Below are 19,475 nucleotides of genomic sequence, written 5' to 3' on the forward strand. Positions count from 1 at the left end.
GTGATATAAATGAGTTAATTAATCTGCAATATTACAGTGCCTCGTTATTTTAAATATTTTTGCTTAAATATTAATTACATTAAAATGTAATTAATTTCATTATCATGGATCCTAATGCTCTTGCATCAACTATTCTTTCCACATATGGGGAGAGAATAATCAAGAGGTTGTTAGGTGAGCAGACCTCAAGTTGTGGGATCCAATTTGCTTGTTTACTGTAACCCAGGGGTGTCAAACTGGCGGCCCGCGGGCCAGATGCATCACACTCAGGTCACACCCACCTTGGCTCAACAAAGGCAAAAAAATCACGATACATCACGATACCTCATGTGATGTGATCGAGTTTGACACCCGTGCTGTACCCTCATGTCCTACCGACCAAAGTCTGATGTAAAAGATACTGGCTTAAATTTAAATAACACGGAAACCATGTTTTTTTCTTACAAGCATCAGAACATAAGTTAATAAGGCTTCCGTATAAAAATTATTTGTAGTTACTAGAAATTTTCTTCTTTTCACTGTATTGTTTAGGATAGAGAAGAAGGAATCATCATCTACTGAGGTTTTTGTTAAAAATTGAGAATTAGAAATCTTTAATAATCAACTATAAATCAATTTGAGATCTCCCATTATACCTATTGTATCTTTAACCTGATCACCCCATACATTCTGTAATTTTAAACATAGATTAGGTCAAGATCTCTGTTTGTGAAAATGTTAAATTACAAAACATTACAAAATCCTTAGGCGAGATGGTGCAATTTAATTTCAATAATTTTTGTAGCTGTATGGATATGTATTAATTAGGAAAAGATGGAAGAGGTTGTGTCTCAAGTTATTTTTACTTTGGTTGGTTAAGCTGTTTTGTATTAAGCTGTATTAGGTATTTATAGGTCTTACATAATTAAGGCTTCTGTTGTCTATTCTATATTAAGGGACTCTTGCTGTAGACCGTTGCACATGATTTGAATGAAAAAAATACTGCTACCTAGAGCAAACATAATTGAGTCTTGGTTTTGTAGTTGTGTGAGGTCACCCAAATGCTGTCAGCTTCATTCTTGGAAAAAGGAAAACTATGTGGGTTTCATGATAATTCTCTTTACTAGTGTTGTGAACATACCACTTGTAGAATACAGAAGGGTATGGGGGTAACCTTTTTCTATTCTCCTCTCTTTGTTCTTCATAATTGTAGATCACTGATGGGCTGCTAGGGACCATATATTCAAATGAGTAAAATAAAGTGAGCAACCTGAAAGATATATCCCCCTGATATGAGTGAATGAGATTCCATCCTGTCCCTCAAGCAAAGCTGTGATATGAAAAAGTGACTACCTCCTGGCTGATAAACAGCAAATCTGGCTACCTTACCTGCTGCAAATATAATTTCCACATCCAGACCTATGAATGATAAAAGGGTCTCCAGTACTCATGAATTGTCAAGTCTCATTGAATCAGTACAAATTGTAAGCAAACTCTTTACCTTTGGCTCGCTTTATTTTTTAAAAAAAGCACACAGGCATCTTTTTAAGTTGCCTTTTTTTTAGTTTATAACTAGTAGACCCGTGACTTGTTGCATCATCTTTTCAGAGATATTTCTTTACCTAAACAAAGAAATAGAATGACCATGAGCAGGCAAAAAGGTAGTGGGAGTAACTACTGATTTCCTCATTGACTTAGCTTGTGGGAAGCTGGAAAGGGAGCCTTGAAATCATGGTCAGAAGTCAGTGGCCAACTGGTGATTCTGTAGTGGCCACAATTTTGTGACAATTGGTGGTGAAATCCTTGAAATTTTGATTACACAGGAGTAATGGGTCTTGGATTTTTTTTACACATTTTTTATGTTAGCAGATTTTGTACTATGATGCTAATTGAAGGTTACAAACAAATAGACAAGACAGTTTTATTAGCATACTAATTAAAACTTGTTTATAGAATGGTTTTAGTTGATTTCTGCCTTATTTAAACATTTTTCACACACAAATATTACCTAGAAGAGCTATATTATCTGGTATGTAATGGTCAAGGGTCTTGCCATTAATTCCAGCTTCATATATATTTATTAATCTATCAAACCTAATAAAGATATTGGGACACATAGGCAAAGTTCTTCTGTTAATTTCTGCAAGAGATCATAATTTGTTTTTAACTTTTGTATTTCTTGTTTTAATTCCCTGTAAACCGCCCTGAGTCCTTCGGGAAAGGGCGGTATACAAATCCAATAAAATAAAATAAATAAATAAATAAATAATTATTGTTTAAAAAATGAGCAACCCTAATATTTTTCCAAATGTCAACTCTTTGTCAAAGCACCACATAGAAATAAGTAATGCATTCAAAATATGAGGTCGGTGAATTGGTTTATATGTAGTTGAAATGAGGACTGCATTCTTTTCAAAGCACGTTTAATTTTAAACAAAAGCAATACTTATTTAACAAAAGCAATACTTATTTTTTTTCCAGTTGAGATTTTGAGTTTAGTATTACTCAGTTGTGTGTTTTGGTGAACTGTAATGGTGTTGCATAATGAAAAATCTGTCTTGTCCCTACATGATATTATTGAAAACATAGGTCTGTTCCAAGAGTCAAGGTTTATGTTTAAACATATTTTGTGGTTTAACTTTTATATTTCTCTTTTAAATTAGTCCGTTCAGCATGTATTGTGTGTAGGTTGCATAAAGTAGGTAGCAACAGTTTCCTCCCCCAATACCAGATTAAAACATTGTGTCAGACTTTTATCATGCACTGTAAACGTGCATTTAAGTATCTTGTTGTTACAAATATTTTATTACGTTTCAAATCATTTGATGACTTCTAAATTTGTACTAGCTTGTTGGTCTCAGTTAAAGTGTATTAAAGCTGTGTTAAACTTTTCAAATCTGTCTGATTAGCTGTAAATATGCAGAATTTATGAAAATTGACAAAACTACAATATATTTTTATTTAAGGTTGATTTTCATTTCTATGTATAAAGGTAAAGGTAAAGGTTCCCCCGCACATGCATGCTAGTCGTTTCCGACTCTAGGGGCCGGTGCTCATCTCCGTTTCAAAGCCGAAGAGCCAGCGCTTGTCCGAGGACGTCTCCGTGGTCATGTGGCCGGCATGACTAGACGCCAAAGGCGCACGGAACGCTGTTACCTTCCCACCGCAGTGGTCCCTATTTTCCTACTTGCATTTTTACGTGCTTTCGAACTGCTAGGTTGGCAGAAGCTGGGACGAGTAACAGGCGCTCACTCTGCTACGCAGCACTCGGGATTCGACCCGCCAAACTGCCGACCTTCCGATCGACAAGCTCAGCGTCCTAACCCACTGAGCCACCGCGTCCCTTGTTCCTATGTATAGATTACTAATTTATTGAAAAGTTTTAGGTAATACCTAAAAAATATAGCTTAGAGAAAGAGCAGTAATCTGTGGTTTCCAGATGTCATGGAACTTCTATTCCTGTCACTCCAAAGAACAGTGATCAGTCATTGTGGCAACTCTAGTCCAGTAATATGTGAAAGATAAGAAATTTCCCATCTTCACTGAGGTACTGATTATAGTTGTTTCACTTTTCACTCACAGATGTTTATCATTTTAAAAATATAAATTGTTGCTAAAAATTAAGGATTTCTAATTTTGCATCCTTTTATCAACTGAGCTTTAACAAGTTTGACATATACTGTATGTTAATCTTATATGAAAGACTACATTGGCAAAAGTGCATTTTCCCCTCTTATTTTGGTTATTTTTCAGCTTTTGCTTTTATTAGTTTTCCCAATCGCGAGCTCTCCAGATTTCAGTTTCCATCATTCTCATCAGCAATAGTGGTGGTAGAGCCACAAAACTGAATAAGGTTAGGTAGGGGATGTATGGTTTAAAGTATTTTTGTAGCAGTTTTTTCCACCTGTTCTTTGTTCTCTTTTGAGGCAATCTTTCTAGAAGTTAAATCTATGTTATGAGGGACTATAGGAGTTTATCAAAATGCATTCAGCAGTACAAAATAAATTATCTCCCAAGTACCGTAGTTTCCGGTGTATAAGACTACTTTTTAACCCATGAAAATCTTCTCAAAAGTCAGGGGTCGTCTTATACGCCGGGTGCTGAAAATTTAGGCACAGGGCTGGCTGGAAAACCTGGAGCGGATCTCCCATTTAGTCTGCGCAGGGAAAGCGGGACCAATTGGAGAAGAAGCTGCAGTCTGTGACTTTTTACAGGCTGGGGTTTGGGCGTCTTTTCTTCTAAAGTTGAAGAGCAGCTGTAATATATCCCAACTTGAAAGGCAGGTGGGGAAGGCAGCAGCCAGAGCAGCGGCTTAGCTCTAAGGACACATTTGACTCAGGAACTGGGCGGGCTGGCTGGAAAACCTGGAGCGGATCTCCCATTTGGTCTTTTTTTTAAAAATCCCATTTATATCCTGCCCTTCTCCGAAGACTCAGGGTGGCTTACAATTTAAAGCACAAATCAATGTGCTTAGCAATAGCTTTCATTCTGTGTATATGCCTGTTTATTAGGGCTTTCACCCCCCCCCCAAGCAGCATTATTACAAAGTCAGCTTATTGCCCCCAACAATCTGGGTCCTCATTTTACCTACCTTGGAAGGATGGAAAGCTGAGTCAACCTTGAGCCTGGTGGGATGCGAACTTGCACTAATTGCAGGCAGCTGGTGTTATTTAAGGCTCTGTGCAGGGAAAGCTTTAGAGTGAATTAGGAAAAGTGAAAAAGTGAATTAGGAAAATAGGGAACAGTTGCTGGAATCAGGGGCTGCCACAAAGAAGAGGGAGTCAAGCTATTCTCCAAAGCACCTGAAAGCAGGACAAGAAGTAATGGATGGAAACTAATCAAGGAGGGAAGCAACCTAGAACTAAGGAGAAACTTCCTGACAGTGAGAACAATTAACCAGTGGAACAACCTGCCTCCAGAAGTGGTGAATGCTCCAACACTGGAAGTTTTTAAGAAGAGACTGGACAGCCATTTGTCTGAAATGGTATAGGGTTTCCTGCCTTAGCAGGGGGTTGGACTAGATGACCTCCAAGGTCCCCTCCAACAACAACTTCTTCTTCTTCTTCTTCTTTTTTCTTCTTCTTCTTCTTCTTCTTCTTCTTCTTCTTCTTCTTATTATTATTATTATTATTATTATTATTATTATTATTATTATTATTATTATTATTATTATTATTATAGTTTAATCCACTTGTACTGTTTTATGTTTACATGTTTGATGACAAACAGCCTTATGTTTATAAGTGACAGTTTTCCTACTAAGCACCTGCATGTCATAAGCATTTGAATTAAAATTACTATATTAAAATCAAATCTGATGTTTTTTAATTTTTATTTGGTGTGCATTGGAAGAGGGGTAGTCTTATACGGCGAGTATAGCCCAAACCCTATAATTTAACAGGAAATGTAGGGGGTCGTCTTATACGCCCAGTCGTCTTATACGCCGGAAAATACGGTATACATTTTTCAGTTTCTGTTAATCCTTTTCCTTTATAATGCTTTGTTATATTAATACAAATGGTATTTCCTCCATACGTGATTATCTGCTTTGTCTATGAGTCAGGTGTGATCTCAGTATAGGCCAGATCCTCCCTAACACATCTTTTGTAAATTTCTCTTTGAACAATGTTGAGTCAATTTAAAACCCTGTCAGGCATTAAGCCAAAGCTAGGTATTTAATCCATGCAAAGGCTACAGGTCCAACTACATGTGATGGGCATGATCTCTTCATCTGAAACCTTTTTAGAGGACAAGTGTGTTGTTGAGTTATACATGCATTTGTTGATCAATTCAATTCAATAAAAGTGTATTACAGCCATAGACCAGAGACCGGAACAAATAAAAACATTCAATGAATAGCCAGTTAAAATCCTAGAGTAAAATAATAGTTACCAGATAAAATCTATATTAAAATCACATTTTGGCATTCCAGTCTGTCAGTTTGTTGGAAACATGTGATTAATCCACCATAGCAATTTTACACAACTAATGTAGAAAACACTTTTTCATTACTATTTATTTTTTTAGTATTCAATGACCATGGGCCCCATAGTTTGAGGATTTATATTATTGTTTAGTTAGGCCATTTGTGACTTTACTGTTTAACACTGAAAAGCTAGAGATGAGTTTAAAAGCTCTCTTTGGGATCAATAATTGAAGAACGACCCCCAAATAATGGCTGGCCATTTCCTTTTTTTTTAATATGTGGAAGATGAACACTTTGCATCTTTGAGCTCGTTCACATCAATTAAAAAGTTTTCATGTAGTGTCCATGGCAGAAGTATAAAAGTAGTTGCCATTGCCTTATTTTGAGGTTTATTTTAAGTGTCCCAATATACAGTATAGTCATAGGATTTCTGTGTGTGTGTGTGTGTGTGTGTGTGTGTGTGTGTGTGTGTTCCTTATCTAAGTATTAGACAGGTCTGAATCTATTTTATGAACTGAATAAGGTTCCTTATCCTACTGAAACTCTTTTTCCTTTAAAGGTACAAAATAGATTATTGCTACTTCAACTCTCAGTCATTTATTTACACATATATGTAGCAAATTCTTAATGTGCATGTGTGTCACAGTAACTGCAACTTGTCCATATGAATGAATATTCATAGATCAAGCACCATGTGGAAATCTTTACATATCAGCTCAAGCATGAAGCTTTTCATTGAAGTTGGTTCAAATATCCAACTGCTAGTTATCTTTCTAAAACAGCTTAGTTTTCACTTTCTGATGGTTTAATTCTATCTACATTTAATTGGCAGTAAAACATCTGTTGAACTCATATGGATTTGTTTCTGTGAATATTTTAATCCAGACATGAAATATGTATCTGCAGTTTTGGAAATGAAAGCCCAGAATATTTTTTCAATGATAAATCTGAATTAGTTTTTTTTAAATGAATTTACTTTGATCATATGATCTTTAGTTTACTGTGAATGAAACAAAAGTCCAAATGTTTAAAATTGAGAAAGATTCCCAAGATAAAATTTTGTTTAATGTGCAAAAGAAAGAGATGTTTGAAGATGGGTTTAGGGGCAGATAATTTAAAGATTCACATGTTATCTCATTGCTGGAGTTTGATTGACAAGTATAGAAATCCATACTCCAAATTAGTTCCGAATATGAAAGTTCTGAAATAAGACTACATTTTTAGAAGTGACAATGTATTATGTTAAATTACTTATTGAAGAAAAAGGATATTTGAGGAAAGATATATTTTTAAAATCTGAATGCACAATAAAATAAAATACCAAAGTGCATTACCTTAAAACAGGGGTTCCCAACCGGGGGGTGTGCGCATCCCCTGGGGGTGCGAAAACTTGGGTTTTCAAAATTATAGTCTATATGCATAATTCATTGCCATTATTACAAACTTTTGTAAGGGACGCGAGAATATATCAGAAGCATTCTAGGGGTGCGGGGTATAGAAAAGGTTGGGAAACAGTGCCTTAAAGGATCATACACTGAATTAGGTATAGTTTTTACTATTTAACTGCAACTGAACTCAACATGATATCTAAAATCCAATAGTCTCTGGTCGGACTAAATATTTTTATTGTACTAGCTTCTTGAGAAGAAAAATGTGATTCTGAAATGTTTTCTTTTAAATGATTAAAATGACTTCTAATGTGAAAAACAGAGAAGCTGAGTTAGAGGGAGAAAGAGTGAAGAAGGTTGAGCAGAAGCAGTGCTTTTTTTTGTCATAGAATGCGCTGGAACGGAGTTCCGTCATCTTTTTTTGATGGATTTTCCAAGTTTTAAATGTAACTTTTGAAAAATTGATGTTTGGTCTACGTGTACTTGAATCTCGCTGTCGAGCATAGCAGGTGGGTGGCAAAATCATTGAAACAGTGCTGGTGTGTCAAGTCCGATGCATGCGTACTTCCTCCGTGCTGATTGTGATGGCACTGCTCGGCTTGTGATTGGTCGTGTGGTCGCGCGCTGCAATCACGCGCTGTGGGTGGCGACCATTATGTTTTGTTACACAACTGATGTGTGGGTGGGTGTGTACAGTGATTGACTATGTGCGAATGGTAAATAATTTCTTTATTTTAAAAAAATCATTGGTGAATTGAAAATCTTTTTTTAATTTTTAGTGTAAAATTTACTATGAACATTTGCCTTAAATACAGTAAATTAAATTTATGTTAAGAACTGAATATATATTTTTTTAAATAAAAGATTAGCAAGATGTGAGTTCCGGAAGCTTTTTTCTTACAAAAAAAGCACTGAGCAGAAGGTACTTAATTTGGCAGACCTCAGTGATAACGCTGAATTACAGGCAAAGGCACATTTTAAAGCTTTCTGTTATTCTAATGATGTTTGGTACTTTTCTTCACATGCACTTCGTGGGAAAAAAAATTAAAGTAGTGGAGATAGATTCTTATCTAAATGGATTGTTACAAGTTGGAGCTTGGAATGCAGGCTTATGTACTATCTGTTCCTTAGCTCAGTAAATTCCAGTGCTTTGTCCAAAATTTTTCTAAATAGCTTTAATTTATCACACATAATCCACTTGAAGGAGACATTTTAAATGGGCAGTTGGTGAGTATGGCTTATTGGAGTTTAGTATTTTAAAAAAATGAATGAGAGAAATGTGTGTATGTGTTTTTTTTATAGCAGATTAGCGTGATGTGGTGACAGTTGGATGATGTTTGTGGTTTGGAACAATCACTGTGAAAGAAAGGTTTTAAGGAGTTATCCGTATGGTGTGCATTTTTCTTCACTGACCTTTCCCTTTTGCTCTCTTGTTCTTTTTAAGAAATACACATTAGCAAATAAAGCTACCATTGGAATATTATTTTTATATTCAAATAATGATATCAGCATACCTAAAAGATAATGCTATTCCAAAAAGATTATCCTGTATTGAATCCAACCATTATCATTAAACTGAATGGAGAAGTGTTCTCAATTTTCTTTGAAAGAAAACAAGTACAGTAGATGAATTCTCATTGGTGAGGGGCAGAGTGCTTATACTTTCTTTAATCGCGCAGTGGCCAATGTGAATATCCTACCTTCGTGTCTATAGTAACTTCTCCAGAAGTCAGCACTCTCTCTGGCTTTCTAAATTTCAGCTAATTCCAGGAAAGAAAACTTGGGGGAATTCTGTGGGAATTTTTAGATCAGGAAGTGTAGATAACTGGGGAAGGCCACAGAGTGGTAGAGGAATGTGTAACAGAACACATAAACAGAGAGAGAGAGAGAGAGAGAGAGAGAGAGAGAGAGAGAGAGAGAGAGAGAGAGAGAGAGAGCGCAATTTTCTATTATGTTGCATGAAAAAAGTAAAGTCAAAAATAGCATATGAAAAACAGAAACCTCTTTCTCAGGAGGAAAGAGACTTTGGTGAATGAAATTGGCAAACGTTTGCAGCACAATATGAATTCTAACTTTCTCATAGCAGTTCATCTAAAGTCAAGTGTAGTATATATTCTCTCAGTGTGTGTGTGTGAGTGTGTGTAATACAATCTGTATAATGTGATATAATATAAATGCAACACCTAGAACAATACTGCATTATTTATTTACTTCATTTTCTCTTTGACTACCATTGCAGGATTCTTCATGCATAGGACCTTTTAATTAATTGTTAATTTGATGTCTGTTCTTCCTATCTTTATGGTAATAGTATTGGAAATGAATTACAGATCAGTGGGGGTACCTGGAAGTTTAATATCTCTTTACGTTTTCCTATTTCATATAGTATAAAGAAAGCCTACCATTTGATTTTTACCCGTTTGTATTATCACAGTTATAAAACCATTGAGAATTTGGAATTTTGTTACTATTGTTGAAATGTGTGAAATGGAGATAAATTCTTAAACTGGGAATTTGGGCCAGCAGGGGTCCTCTTTAAATTGCCAGTGTTTTCCTTAGTCTAAATTTTGAGCCTAATCACTAATGATGTTTGTTCTAAAGAATAATAATGTTACAAAGATGCTAACTTTAGAGCGAAATATGGATTTTCTTAAAACTGAATATTCTAAACATGTAGTAGTTAACGTATCAATTTTACTCATGGGAATTAAGAAAAACCAAGGTCCTTTGCATTCACAGTTTCAGGGCATATAGAAAACTCTCAAAAAATTGTTGTTGCTTCTGCTATTTTGTCAACTTATTATTGTAGGTGGTAATTATTCATGAAATCTTAGGTTGGAAGGGATCTCAGAGGCTTTTGTTACTTTCAGACCCTTTTTCTCTTTTATCAAGGTGATTTGGAGCACTATTTCTGTCTTCTAGAGTTTTAGCAATCCCATGGAAAAAAATGGTCAAGTCTATCAATATATATTTTAACTCTGAGCCCCTCTGTCTCCTTATCTATGAAGCTTAGTTGTTTATAATAAGATTGAAGAACACTGGGCTCAGGACAAAGCCCTGAGATACCTCACTCTTGCGTAAAGATAGATCCATTAAAGACCATGCCTTGGGTATGCTTCCTCAGAACTGTGAATTCATCTCATAATAGGATTCCTCCATGCCAAACGGCCCCGTTTCATCAAGGAGGAGTCTGTGATCAGCTATACCAGATGCTTAACTAAGGTTTACATATACTATATCCAAAGCATTCTCTTATTTACTAAACTAATCACTTGTCAAAAAAAAAAGTAGTAAGATTTGTCTAGCATGAATGATTTTCAATAAACCTATGCTAGCTTCTACTAATAACTTCTCAATTATTACAGTCAGTGGTTCTGAGATCACATCCACTTGTGCCCTCAAATGTAATCCGTTTGATCCTAGCGACTTGAATTCACCCAAAACAATTAGGTATTTTCTTTTCACTTCCTTGACTTATTTGAACCTGCATTTTTCTTCTGCTCCCATATGGTATAGCTCCTGACATTTTTTTTCTTTTCTAAAAAGTAGCTGCAAATCGGAATTTAGCATTTGAGCCTTCTTCTAGTTCTCTCTCCCCAACATGCCATCTTCTCCAACCAATGGATGGTTTCCTTGACTTTTGTTCCTCACATACCCAAAGAACCTTTTTTTGGATATGTAAGGAACAAGAGAAAAGTCAAATAACTTTTTTGTTATTTTTGGCATTCATTGCAAGCCTCAACTCCTTTCAAAGTAATGTTGCTGAAGAAAGGAATTCTAGGATTTTTTTTTCCTATACATTCTCTGTGTGTAACTTTCTTGGGAAGGAGGGGAAGTAAAAAGGGACAATCAAGAGAACCAAAGGGGAATTTTTAGGAAGAGAAGGGGTAGAGATTTGACCTGAATGAGAGGAACCCCTGCTGACATGGCCAGTCTGAGTCACTGAATGGCTTGAATACAATAAATGCTTCTTTATCCTGTCTTGAAAGAAACAAGATAGCACAGCCTAAATGCTGGGGTATGCTTAAATAGGCAACTCTGAGTTGTTTGAGGTAAGCGTGTTTGAAATCTGAGCCTCAGGACAATCTGTGAGTTGTCACAGGTCATCTGCCCTGCTCTGCGGGTTAGGCCCCGAATTTGTGAGGAATTGTTTGTGGGCAGAGTGTTGTACAAATATCTTTGTTAGTTGTCCCCTTTCACGAAACCACAACCTGCAAAGTATTTTAAAAGTAATATTTAAATATTATTTGAAAGATGAAAGGGCCGCGCTAAAAGGGTTTACAAGTTTAACCTATGTTGCATTATTTCAAGATCTGAAAAACTGCACCGTAGAGCCATAGCTGTCATTTTGGTTGTTGTAAGATTTGTGATGTATATGTTTTATATTGCTTTGTTTTGCTTAAATAAGTGTCTACTTGCTATGCTGGGTTCTTATGCTTCTAGCAATTTCACAGGCAATGAATCTGCTTCAGTGATCTCGAATCCTTTTAGACTAATTTGTGAAAACGGAGAAAAGAACTAGCTCTTTTTGTCATCCACTCATTGTTCAAAAGCAGGTATTTTGCAAGCAAACAATCAAGCAAGGTTTATTTACAAGCAAGGCTTATCAAAGTACTTTTTTATGGCTAAATTACTCTGATAATGTCATTAGCGTTGAAAGAAGAAAGGAAATGGATTTCCCTTTCCCTTCCCCAAAATATGCCCCTCCAATAGCGTATTGTGCAGGCCTAACTCATCGATGGCCATGAGAAAGATGCATTAGAAACTTGCATATATGTGCAACGCAAATTCAAGCAATGCCTTTATATAGCCACGGGGCATTTTTAAAAGCCTCTGGCCCCTCAGTCACTGGACTACTAGTTAATTGCCACATGGACATTGTGGCACATGGACAGATAATATGACATTTTCAGTTTCTCTTACTAGCGAACGCCACAGCGTTGCTTGCACTAGTTGCTAAGAAGCTGTCAGAAACCATTAGGACTTGGCTGAAGTTGCCCTATGGCATTTCCTCATGGCATCAGCAAAACGAGTATAAATCACCCAGTGGAATCTACTGCTATACTAATGAGGCTGTAAGCTTGTTTATGGACTAGCATCATTTTTATGATTATTTCCACCTTTTCAGCTTGCCTTCACTGGCAGTGGGAGAAGTCAACTTCAAGCATGAAGCCACCGCTGACATTTCACAAACATGGTTCATAGTTGCTACTGTGTGGTTAGTTAGTTAGTAAGTCTTCGAGTCCTTTTTTTGTTTTGTTTTTAAAAAGTAGGATAGAGAAAGCAGAAGAGGAAAAGTATTCTCAAGAGACCTTACAGAGGTGACAGTATTGAATTGCAGAGTGAATGGACATGCTGTTTAGACTTTTAGCTGAGATTTTTCCTTTACAAAGAATCAAGTTTCCGAATCCTTCGCGGCCCCCCCCCGCTCCGAAACAATTGTATTAAAATCTATAGAAGCAATTTCTTCTAAAGGACCCTGTTTCGTTAATTTGCTTTCCCCCCCCCCCTCTTATCCTTCTTTTATCTTCTGTTGGACTGGGCTGGAGTTTATTGTTTTAAGCTTCTCTGAGCGTGCACAAGTATTTTACATGGGATTGAAAGCATTTGCTTCCAATGAAAACCTTGTCTTAGATTACAACCCAGCAGTATAATTTCCCTCCCAGATGGGAGTAAAGTAGCTGTATTTGCCTAAAAACAGTAGGAAGAACAAACTGTGCATTAAGCCAAGGCTGTTTTTGGCTTGAGCTAATGATGTAACAGAAATCTTTTATTTGGGATAGGTCAGTGCCTGGGACTGACGGGAGGTGATCTGGGTCTCGCTTGAAAGGTTTTTCCATTGTATCTCCATAAGCCTCCCCTTTCAAAAAGGGGTGGCGGTGGTGGTTTCTGTTCCTAATGTTTCTGCTTTCATACAGCAGAAATAAACAGGAAAGGTTCTGGGGGAGTGTTCTGCATGGAATGCAGAAAGCCTCCCCCTCCTAATGGAGTCTATAATTCAGGTGCCCCGAAGGCATGCTTTCAGGAATTCTTTGGCCTGAGGTAATGCTAAGCTAAGGCTGCTTTGAGGCCTTGATTATCTATTGATGCACAAAGCTGGAAAAAAAAATCTCCATTGAATTATAGTAGATATTTCCATAAATTATCAATGAATTCTCTTCTATCCAGGCACAAGGCATGGCTTGCTAAAATAATTTGAAGCCAGAGTGGGGGTGGGTGGTAAGGGAGCTGAAAGTATATTTAAAAAAAGGAATAAGCAATAGGATGTCATCCTGTTAGAAACCCTTTTACTTTTAGCCACTGGCCGCCTGATACATTTCTCCTTCCTTGCCTCTCTTTAATTGCCCCTCAGACTAGAGAATGTGGATTAGTACGGGGAAGTTTTAAATGCCGTTGTTTGCTTATGTTTATTTTATGAATCATTACTTTATATGGGGAATTGCTTCTCTGAATAAAACCTTTCAAAGACTTTTATCAGCCTAAGACATCTAAAGAGCTCCTTTTTAGAAATACGAATGCCTCAGTTGAACTTGCATGAAGCAAAGAGCTTTTTGTGAAGATAGTCACACTCATTTTTTTAAAAAGAATGAATTCTTACAAGATTGCATGTTATCGATCATTATTTTGAAGAATTAAAATGCCTGTTTAAAACAAAGGCTTTCTAAGTGTTTCTTTTATTGATAGTAGTTGCCTAAATTAGATCAAAACATGAATGCTCATAAAGATTGTGACAGTGGGAGCTCCAATTTGACATCCTGTCTGTATGAAAAAGATGAAATTGAAATATAAGAAATTATTCCAAGCTATTCTGAAAAATGCTTTTCAGGTTTTAACTGCTGGCCTTCCTGCTGTGTTTCTTGCAGTATGAAAAATAAGCTAAAATTACAGCATAAATAAAAACTGGTTTCTATAAATAAACTGGTGAGTTTGAACTTCACTAATAAAATTCAGATAGGCAGGCTCTTGATGGATATACAGTGATTGTAGATGGTGTAATAATGATAAGAGTTGAATAAATCATTTTATTTCCAGGCTACTACCCCTGGTATGCATGTGCCCATTCATAATTTAGTCTGTTTTTGTTTTTATACGAGAATTTGAAAAAAAGCATAACAAAAGTTTTATTTAAATATGTGTGGCTATTTTTTAACTCCTAAAATAAATATTTATATATGGTTTTATCTTAAGTACACCTTACTAAGGATTTCCCCCCTAAAAGATAGATGCATTTTAATGCAATTTGAATCTTTTTTATGAGAAACAGAGAATGCATAACAACATTTGGACAAATGGAAAAGTCCAAAGAATAATTATATTCTGATCTTGATGTGAGAAGAGGATATAATGTAACTTCTCATCAGAATTGAAAACATTGAATTTGTAATGGTGATTCACCTTATTTAAATCTCCCAGACATGGTCCCAAATAATGTCTTCCATATTTACAAATAGCTTTAGTTGTAAGTGCTTGGCATTGTTTAAAAAGTCTATAAAAATTCAATCTGGTTTGGATATAAGGTATGTAGCTCAGTGAGAGAGCACATTAATGGCATTCAGAAAACCTCAGCTTTAACGGGTAGCATCTTAAAGTGGGACTTGAAGGAACATCTTTAAGAGTTGCAACCAGAAAACAGATGATGTTGTGCTGCAGTTGTGATTTAGAATTCACAATAGCAAAAAAAAATCATAGTAGGTTTAATATTATTTCATGAAATACATTGTGAATTTTTATTAGGTCTATGATTGTTCATGTGTGTGTTTAGTGCATATGTTGGGTGTGTAATGCACCTCCCCAAATTAGTTTTTAATCATAGAATCTCAAGATAGCTAAAGTGAAATATTTGATTCACTATATTTACAGGTGACGGCTTGGACAACAGCGTAGCTTCTCCCAGCACAGGTGATGATGATGATCCAGATAAGGACAAAAAGCGACATAAAAAGCGTGGCATCTTTCCCAAAGTAGCCACAAATATCATGAGGGCATGGCTGTTCCAGCATCTAACAGTAAGTCAAGTCCAGATCATGTATAAAATGAAACCTGTGTAGAAAACATTCTAGTTACAGCAGAAAATGCATGTAATACATGTTCAAAGACTAGATATTTTATCTTATGCAAGAAAAAGAGGAGAAATAGGGAAACTTACATTTGTCTGACCAACAAAGTATTCCTATGTGTATAACTAAAATAAATATTCTGCTTTGTTTCTTATTGTTGCATCTATTCTTTTGTTATTTTTTCCTTCAGCTTCTTGTTTAAGACAAAAACAACAATCTGGCTAATGTTAATTTATTCTGTTCAATATGTAGTAACTCTGAACTAAGATACTTGATATTTGTTTTCTTTCTGGACATCTAAATAATATAAAACAGATATTTATTTTCTGTTGCACCTTTTCTTTTTGTATTTAGTCAGTGTGAGAAGGAGTATCCACTGGCTAGCTTGCAAGATCTGGGTATTTATCTGCCAGCTCTCAATCCCTGCAAGTTAGCAGACTTAAGTATGGGCCTTATATCTGGGCCCTCTATATTTGAACATGATTTAGCTAAAGCACATCAGGCCACACATGTGCAGCATCTGTCTTCTATTTGTTAAACCAGGTTGACATAATTCTGAATAAAAAAAGCCTATGCTTTAAAAGTCATTCCTTTTAACAAGAAGGTTCCTTAAAGCAGGACAGCTTTCCTCCCCCCCGCCCCCTAAATAGAATATGGCACATTTTCTAGAGAGTCTCCATCAAAGCTTGGATGTCTTTCTAAACCAAGATTTCTGAATATTTGTTTCGGATACATTTGAATAGGAATGGGGCAGGTCTTTGCTTGTAGGTTTGGGAGACAAGGAAGGTCAAACATCCATCATTTGGCTCCCCTCCATTCCTTGAATAAAGATGTTCTTGCGAAGTTACAGAATCCATGTGGCATGGGATATGTGTGTATGGGGAGCAATTTTATCTTGTCAGATGTATAAGCATCTGATGTGAGACTCTTAGGTTTAGGAAATTCTCTCTTGTCACTGAAGCATTTGGTCATAATTCAGTCAGTCTGGCGACATTCTCATGGTCCAGATATTTGTGTATTTAGCAGATTTATTTTTGTCTTCCCTGTACTAAAGCTGGTTCCCTCCTGTTCACCCCAGCTGCCTCCTCTAATTCATCATTAAGAAGAGCTTTCTGTGCAGTAACAGGGAATTGGAAGTGGTAATGCTGTTTGAAACCCTGAGTGCCAGTCAGAGCTATCTGATGGAGGGTTAAGGATTATGCTGTTGTATTTATAATCCTGGGCATGGCTTGCGTGTAAATATATGTGAAAGTGAATTTTAGTTGCTGCAGCTATAAACAACGTTAGCTAATTCAAAATTTTTAAAATTTTTGAATGAAAAGTTTTGAATGAAGTATTTGAATGGGGTACATTATACCAACATTCTATTATAAACAGCTGACTAGCATTCTTCCCCATTCTTCCATTCCTTAATTTGAATCTGGTGAATGAGCCAATATCTTTATTGTTATTGTGATCTTTCTGCATCATTTTACATACACACTTTTATTTGACTAGTTAAATAGAATGTCTAAAGCAATATGATTTTTCAGATTCTTGGAGGCCTGTTATGAGTTTCCAGAAATTTACAAAATCTTAATCTTGATTTAAAGACTATTATTATTTATATTTTAAAAAGAGTTTTTTGGTACTTGTGATTGCCTTTGAGGAACACCCTCAATATTGTAATGTAAACAATGATAAAAGAGAGGATTGAAGCTGAACATTCATTTTTTTAGGATCCAGAAATAGATAATCTATGCCCAGTACAATACAGAACCAAAAATATCAGTGGCTAACAGTACAACTTGTAACCTTCTTGTAACCTTCACACCCACTGGGCACAGTTTATATAGGAAAGGAATCAAGCATCTCAAAGGCCATAACATATATAGCTGAGTGAATAAAGACATGGATTTGTCAGCACTAATTGAGAGCTAAAGGGATATTTCCTCTCTTGGGTATTATAAAGTAGACTTCACACAGGTTTTGCTAGGACATCACTTGCCCTGTGTGAGACCACCATGCACACTACTGCTGGCAATATAGTTACATGGAATACAAAGTGGACCTAAATATGCTGAATTGCTGTGCCTGGAGAGAAGAGTCACAGTAAATGGAGGTTGAAACATCCATTTCACAAATGAATAAGGCTAAATAATCATATCTAGAACTGATCCAAATAAATTCAGGACTTTATATGTTGTACAAGGAGGACCTCCTGTTTAGAGACTGTTTTTCCTATCTATTTTCTTACAAATTCAAGCCAGTGGTTTTCCCCTTCACTTTTTCTTCTTAGTACTGCCAGAGAAAATGCAAAAAAATCACAAAATTATTGTTCCTAATAAAGAAGCTTATATTTGAACACATTTGAATGGTCTGAGAATGTGTAGAAGCAGTTTTGCATTATCTCTTTGCATTTTTTTTATAAAAGTTGAATATGGTAAACTGTTAACTTTTGAAAGATTTGCATTTACCAAATAAATGAAGCCCTAGGTTGGAGATGGATTTTTAATGTAACAGGAAAGCAATGGTTTTGAAGTGAGTCTGTAGATCTGTTCAGCCCACTTTGGATTTTTGGGCTTTATGTGAGGCGGCCTTTGGTTTTCCTTACACTGGTCTTGGATATAGAGTTAAGGAAGTAAAATCCAAATTTTTGTGTTAAAGTCTGAAAGGATATTTAATGCTTATGTCTTAAGATAAATATGATTAATGTAATTGCTGCAATATATATATATATATATATATATATATATATATATATATATATATATATATATATATATATATATATATATATATATATATATATATATATATATATATGTATATATATATATATATATATATATATATATATATATATATATATATATATATATATATATAAATAATATATTATAGGGACACGGTGGCTCAGTGGGTTAGGATGCTGAGCTTGTCGATCAGATGGTCGGCAGTTTGGCGGGTTGAATCCCGAGTGCCGTGTAACAGACTGAGCGCCTGTTACTCTTCCCAGCTTCTGCCAACCTAGCAGTTCGAAAGCACGTAAAAATGCAAGTAGAAAAATAGGGACCACTATGGTGGGAAGGTAACAGCGTTCTGTGCGCCTTTGGCGACTAGTCATGCCGGCCACATGACCATGGAGATGTCCTCGGACAAGCACTGGCTCTTCGGCTTTGAAATGGAGATGAGCACCGGCCCCTAGAGTTGGAAACGACTAGCACGCATGTGTGGGGGAACCTTTACCTTTACCTTTTTATATATACAGAATGATCTTTTATAGACTATGTTATGTATCAAGTACATTATATATCCTTCATATGGAGAAGAATCTGTACTGATGCAAAATGAAACATCCTGGGTTTTTTTAAAAGGAAAAACCATTTTGTTTTTAAAGAAATAATTCTTGAACTCCTGGAAATATCTCACAAATGAATAATTTCCATTTTTGATTGTTAAAACTAATAAACCTCAGTTTTGTCCAGATTTATTTTATTAGACACCAAATTATTTGCATGGGTATGTAATATAAAGCTTAGAGTAGATACAGTAATTTGCAAATTAAAATGGTATGGAAGAGCTGGGAATAATTAACACTGAAATAGTTTGCATTCTGATTGAGCACTAACATTTCTTAATTTTACCATTATCTCAAAGGACTGCTTATAAAATTATGATACTAATACCCATTATAATATTAATACCCCAGTAACATACTAATTACATGGCAGTCATATTAATGATTGGTCAATGGAATTATTAAAATAAAAATAGGAAACTTCTGTAAGTTTTATTAAAATTAGTCCATAATGCTCAAGACCATCTTTTAGACTGTGTTTTAAACAAGCAAACAAAAAGTAAAAGTACAAAGGAAACGTTGGCTATTTTATTTCATGCAATATGCAACTAATTTTTTGAAATCATTCTAGCAGTGCAGTTTCAGACACCTTATATAATATTGAACACACACATTGTGGGATGGTGTTTGTACAGTATCTTGCTCCTTCTACATCTCTTTCCCTTTTTCTTAATCTCATATGCACACAACATACCTGGGCATAACTCAGGAGTATAAAATATATGCTGCATGTAGACAGTCCCACATTCTACCTCAAAGAGGACTGAATAAGAGATTGTTGCCTT

General features: G+C 35.7%; 1 protein-coding gene across 5 annotated transcripts in view; it reads left to right on the top strand.

Annotated features, from left to right (window-relative positions):
* MEIS1 (Meis homeobox 1) overlaps positions 1 to 19,475 on the top strand; it is a 180,601-nt gene that overhangs the window by 72,756 nt on the left and 88,370 nt on the right. For all 5 annotated transcript variants that reach the window (XM_081314018.1, XM_081314016.1, XM_081314017.1 and 2 more), the window contains exon 8: positions 15,154 to 15,299. In XM_081314018.1, coding sequence (XP_081170144.1) covers positions 15,154 to 15,299 — 146 coding nt within the window. The remainder of the gene's footprint in view (positions 1 to 15,153; positions 15,300 to 19,475) is intronic.

This window comes from Vipera berus (genome assembly GCF_964194415.1).
Source record: "Vipera berus genome assembly, chromosome: 1".
In the NCBI taxonomy this organism is placed as follows: Eukaryota; Metazoa; Chordata; class Lepidosauria; order Squamata; family Viperidae; genus Vipera; species Vipera berus.